Source organism: Agrilus planipennis, unplaced genomic scaffold (assembly GCF_000699045.2).
Source record: "Agrilus planipennis isolate EAB-ADULT unplaced genomic scaffold, Apla_2.0 scaffold186, whole genome shotgun sequence".
Taxonomy (NCBI): Eukaryota; Metazoa; Arthropoda; class Insecta; order Coleoptera; family Buprestidae; genus Agrilus; species Agrilus planipennis.
Window position 1 is genome coordinate 435,460 of NW_020439023.1, and position 6,584 is coordinate 442,043.

Consider the following 6,584-nt stretch of genomic DNA (forward strand, 5'->3'; position numbering starts at 1 on the left):
GGTAACCACGGTTTAAAGCTGTTTACGCTAGAGAGCGATGACAGTATGATTGCCTCGAGATTGCAAGTTTCCAACTTATTTATAGAAATATACAATGATAATTACTTCTTAAATCTTCATTTATATGAAAAGCATTCTGTGCGGTTTTCTGTAAAACATTTCAGTATTACTACATTGTAGAAACCACTGGTAACCACGGTTTAAAGCTGTTTACGCTAGAGAGCGATGACAGTATGATTGCCTCGAGATTGCAAGTTTCCAACTTATTTATAGAAATATACAATGATAATTACTTCTTAAATCTTCATTTATATGAAAAGCATTCTGTGCGGTTTTCTGTAAAACATTTCAGTATTACTACATTGTAGAAACCACTGGTAACCACGGTTTAAAGCTGTTTACGCTAGAGAGCGATGACAGTATGATTGCCTCGAGATTGCAAGTTTCCAACTTATTTATAGAAATATACAATGATAATTACTTCTTAAATCTTCATTTATATGAAAAGCATTCTGTGCGGTTTTCTGTAAAACATTTCAGTATTACTACATTGTAGAAACCACTGGTAACCACGGTTTAAAGCTGTTTACGCTAGAGAGCGATGACAGTATGATTGCCTCGAGATTGCAAGTTTCCAACTTATTTATAGAAATATACAATGATAATTACTTCTTAAATCTTCATTTATATGAAAAGCATTCTGTGCGGTTTTCTGTAAAACATTTCAGTATTACTACATTGTAGAAACCACTGGTAACCACGGTTTAAAGCTGTTTACGCTAGAGAGCGATGACAGTATGATTGCCTCGAGATTGCAAGTTTCCAACTTATTTATAGAAATATACAATGATAATTACTTCTTAAATCTTCATTTATATGAAAAGCATTCTGTGCGGTTTTCTGTAAAACATTTCAGTATTACTACATTGTAGAAACCACTGGTAACCACGGTTTAAAGCTGTTTACGCTAGAGAGCGATGACAGTATGATTGCCTCGAGATTGCAAGTTTCCAACTTATTTATAGAAATATACAATGATAATTACTTCTTAAATCTTCATTTATATGAAAAGCATTCTGTGCGGTTTTCTGTAAAACATTTCAGTATTACTACATTGTAGAAACCACTGGTAACCACGGTTTAAAGCTGTTTACGTTAGAGAGCAATGACAGTATGATTGCCTCGAGATTGCAAGTTTCCAACTTATTTATAGAAATATACAACGATAATTACTTCTTAAATCTTCATTTATATGAAAAGCATTCTTTGCGGTTTTCTGTAAAACATTTCAGTATTACTACATTGTAGAAATCACTGGTAACCACGGTTTAAAGCTGTTTACGCTAGAGAGCGATGACAGTATGATTGCCTCGAGATTGCAAGTTTCCAACTTATTTATAGAAATACACAATGATAATTACTTCTTAAATTTAAAAGTACTTAATCGGATAAGGATTAATTCTGTATTGCTTAAAATCACTTCGTAAATAAGCCATTACTTCTCATAAAAAGTAAAGGATAAAAAATGGTTACTGTGGGTTACCTCTAAGAGATAGACATATACCATCGCGGACTTTTTTGTAGACCATTTTAAGATGTACAAAACTGTAGTACATTATTTTGATCTATCTCGTAGGGTTCAGCCGGCGTTTGCAATGTAAGCGCAAAAAAAATGTGTTTATTTACGACATCATATTAGAAACCTCTAAAATTATCAGTGTTTCTCTACTATATTATGCATGTATTATACATATAAACCTTCCTCTTGAATCACTCTATCTATTAAAAAAAAAACGCATTAAAATCCGTTGCGTGGTTTTAAAGATCTAAGCATACATACGGACAGACAGCGGGAAGCGACTTTGTTTTATACTATATAGTGAAGCATTCTCTGCGGTTTTCCTGTAAAACATTTCAGTATTACTACATTGTAGAAACCACTAGTAACCACAGTTTAATACTGTTTACGTTAGAGAGCATTGGGAGTATAATTGTCTCGGGAGTGCAGGTTTCTAACTTATTTAAAAAATATACAATGATGATTACTTTTTATATCTTCATTTATATGAAAAACATTCTCTGCGGTTTTCTGTAAAACATCTCAGTGTTACTAAACTAACTTGTAGAAACCACTGGTAACCGCTGTTTACGCTAGAGAGCATTGAGAGTCTGATTACTTCGAGGAGCGTAACTTTCTTAGTTATTTATAAAAACAATACAACGGTGATTACTTTTTTACCATGTCCCCACCTAAAGTACGATGTTTTTCCCTGGTTTCAGGGATTAACGCGCAAAATATTCTTATTATAAGTATTTTAAATTGTACTTTCTGGTTTCGTGACATGGTTGTACGGTAAAAAGCCGTATACGGTCCTCTCAAGTATTTACCGCGCTCACCTCAGTTCAGGTGGTAATTCACGTTCGGTAGAGAATGTCCTGCTTTCTTCCCTAATGTATGTCGACTAATATCTACTAAAAATCTACACCTCTAAACACATTCTCATTTTCATAGTTTTTGTTTAATTGTTTTTTATACGGATCTCCCGAAAACTCAAACGCCACGCAGTTAATTTTGCATAAAAAGACGTTAGAAAATCAAATTTTTGGTAGGCAATATCTTCACGAGTGAATTAATATTATTCAGATTCTTTGTAAACACCTGACATTATTAAGAGATTACTTCCGAACAAAATAGTTACCAACATAAAGTGGGCATTCTATCTTAATAATTGATTGATTCTCCTTTTACTTGTCGAAAATTCATTATATCGAATACCGTATAAATATAACTGTTTTTAAAAGTTCAACAAACATTTATTACCTTGCTCTTGTGTATCTTCTGAAGAAGCCACAAAGTGACAAAACGATCGTCAAGGCAGTAAAATTTTGGCGAAATTTATACGGCATTCTATCTATCATAATGTCTTTCATCATTAAAAACAATTAGCAAGAATGCATGTAATGCAGCATACAAAATTAGAAGTTAATTGTGAATCATTAGGTACTTTTGGATTGGATTTGATGTCCTAAATAAGTGTCAAAGATTATCAACGACCACATAGAACTAATTTTTCTATCCCTCGGGAACAGTATTTTGCGTCCTATGTCCTTTTCTGTACCCCTGACAATACATGATGATCAGGTGAGTAATTAAGGAGTGAAAAGCCGACAAACAAACAAACTCACATTTGCATATATAATATTAGTTAGGATGGGATGGCGTAAACCCAGTGTTATTACAGTACCTACGTTTATTGATCGATTTAATTGCCAGTTTTATTGATTTAACTGGGTGTGAACAAAAAAAAAATAAATAATAATAAGCGGACGTGATTGAGATGCTGAGGGATTCGTAACCGGTTTCTTTTTTGCCGGTACAAAGTATCCGACTCGACATGTATATTTCTATACAGTCACGTAGATACGTGATCATATTTATACATATTGATGCAGCCTGGAGTGCACTTATGCAAATGATAGCCGGCAGCGTTGATCAATTATTATGAATTAATTTTTTCTCCATTCGCCATCGGAGCAGTGGGATAGTAGGTAAATCGCACACCACGTTACTACGACGTCCTTGGCATTGCACTCATACACATGAGAGAAAATGCTCATGTAATACTCTTAACAGTCTAACAGTACGTAAAGACGCGAAATTAAAAATTGTAACTTTTCGCAGTCTGATTATGAGGTGAAGAAATTTTAATTTTATTTAAAATCGACTTTTTAAAGTATAATAGGTCAAAAAGTTGCCCATTAAATGACCTTTCACAGCCTAAGATTACTTATTTTCNGGTAATAAACAATACAACATTTCTAATTATATTACAACTACTAGAATATTAAAAAACAAAAATTGGAAACTGACAATTTGTCTTGAACCCCATGAAATCTATTGCAAATTTACTTAGGGATCGACCATAAAATACGACCCCTTCCTCTCCTTTCGTCACCCTAAGTCATACTATTAGCGACCCCCCTAACAAATATTACGTCACAAAAGCTTGTCCCCGTCCATATAAACGATTTCTTGTGATTAAAAACAGCAATGAAATTGACTTTCTATCGTAATGAAAAATTGTAGGAACTTCCTTGTAAGAAAAACATTGAAATAAAATTCACTAATTGCAAACGTCACATTTCCTTAGACCCCCTCACCCCTTATATCTCGTCACGCCAAGCAATATCCCTCGCTTCCCTTTATTTTATGAACGATCCCTTATAGAAATCAAGTTTTGAGAACTTATACAAATTATAAACTTATGATTTCTATTGTTCTACTACGTCAAGTTCAAATCGATAGAGAACCGTCACCTTTTTAGGTAGGGAACCCTAAAACTAGTAAAATTTGCCTGGATGCACTTGGGGATACATTTTCGAAAAAGAAAAATTCAGAACAAAACTTTAACATGTTTCAAATTCGTATTATTCTCTATTAAGAACAAAATTAATTATATCCGCTAGAAGACGCTAGACATGATTAAATTATCTAAAGACGAGACTTTTTCGTCTCAAAACGTCTAGCGATGACTTCATCGCTAGCTAGCGTTGCAGCTCGTTTCAATGCTTTTCTGCAGCGTACAAAGGCATGTAGAAGAATAATTGGCTGTTTTTATAGTTTATTGCTATGTTTCCTTCTACACTTTATTGCATGCAATGATAAACAGTTTTATGGTGGAATCTAAATGAAGTTACAAGAAACTGCTCATGAAGTCCCGTTCATTAAACCATCAGAGTAACATTATATCGTATGAATTCACGCTACATTGTAGAGCACCTCACCCAATTCTACGTCTATGTATTGCTCTTCTAGAACATCTTTAAATTCGATTTATAAATCGAATTAAACTAACGGTCTTGTCCAACACCATTATTTACTTAATTTCTGTTGTGAAGTCTATTGCCGTCATTGCATATGATCTAAATTATCTTTACTTTAAGATGCTGCATTGTTTAAAATATCTTGGTTATACAAAATTAACTAATTTTGAGACTTCTGTTTCCCAATTAGTTTAATCATTGGTTAATGTTCATAATTTGTCGAAATGCGATACCTGCATTCGAAGACTTTAAAGAACTCTTAAGGAGTAATTTACTGCCTGGTCATTCAACAGTACATAAATTTTTATTCTTGTTTCACCGTTTCTGAGGACCATAATTTATTTATGGGCTGTTTAATTTTCCTGTCAACATCCGTGACCTATAGTTAAACGCGGTTGCAGGCATTTATTACATTTGGCACTGCTACATTGAATTTTATTTTCTTATTTTTGATAAAAAAAAGCAGCTCTGAGCATACTCGTTGGGTTACAGAGACGTCAGGTTTTCCAAAAGAACGAACGCGTGGAAAACACTATCAATTTTTCAATAAGTTTTGAGAATTCCTGCCAGAAAGAGCAACGCTTTAAAGATGTACTTCATTAAAGTATTTTTTTTGCAGTTGCTACCAGAAGTAATGGGGGCAAATACGTTCCTCGAGCAATTTTACTGGATTTGGAACCAGGAACCATGGATGCTGTCCGTTCTGGAATCTATGGAAAGCTGTTTAGACCAGACAATTTCGTTTTCGGACAGTCAGGTGCAGGAAATAACTGGGCTAAAGGTCACTACACAGAAGGAGCAGAACTGGTCGATGCAGTTCTGGACGTTGTCAGAAAAGAAGCTGAGAACTGCGATTGTCTTCAAGGATTCCAGCTAACTCACTCGCTTGGGGGCGGTACAGGATCCGGCATGGGCACTCTATTGATCTCAAAGATAAGGGAAGAATATCCCGACAGGATAATGAACACCTATTCAGTAATGCCAAGTCCCAAAGTGTCAGACACCGTTGTAGAACCCTACAATGCCACCCTTTCAGTCCATCAGTTGGTCGAAAACACCGACGAAACGTTCTGCATCGACAACGAAGCCCTCTACGATATCTGCTTCAGGACACTGAAAGTTCCCAACCCAAGTTACGGAGATCTAAACCATTTAGTTTCGCTCACAATGTCGGGAGTCACAACGTGCCTTAGATTCCCCGGCCAACTTAATGCCGATCTTAGGAAGTTGGCAGTAAACATGGTGCCTTTCCCCCGGCTACACTTCTTCATGCCAGGTTTCGCTCCTCTAACGTCCAGAGGAAGTCAACAATACAGAACTCTTTCAGTTCCCGAACTTACTCAACAAATGTTCGACGCTAAAAACATGATGGCTGCATGCGATCCAAGGCACGGTCGATACTTGACAGTTGCTGCTGTCTTTAGAGGAAGAATGTCGATGAAGGAAGTCGACGAGCAGATGCTTGCCGTTCAGAACAAGAACAGTAGTTATTTCGTCGAATGGATACCGAATAATGTTAAAACAGCCGTTTGTGATATTCCACCTACGGGACTCAAGATGTCATCTACATTCATCGGTAATACGACCGCTATACAAGAACTGTTCAAGAGGATTTCCGAACAATTCGCCGCCATGTTCAGACGCAAAGCTTTCTTGCATTGGTACACGGGTGAAGGCATGGACGAAATGGAATTCACAGAAGCTGAATCAAACATGAACGACCTTGTATCAGAATACCAGCAATACCAAGAGGCAACCGC

The 6,584-nt window shown here is 35.8% G+C and overlaps 1 protein-coding gene across 1 annotated transcript in view; it reads left to right on the top strand.

Moving 5' to 3' along the window:
- Positions 1-5,411: 5,411 nt before the first annotated feature.
- The window catches only part of LOC112904972 (tubulin beta-3 chain), a 5,848-nt gene continuing 4,675 nt past the window's right edge, over positions 5,412-6,584 (top strand). The window contains exon 1 of the mRNA XM_025976369.1: positions 5,412-6,584. Within this exon, the coding sequence (XP_025832154.1) occupies positions 5,512-6,584 (1,073 nt within the window). The 5' untranslated portion in view covers positions 5,412-5,511.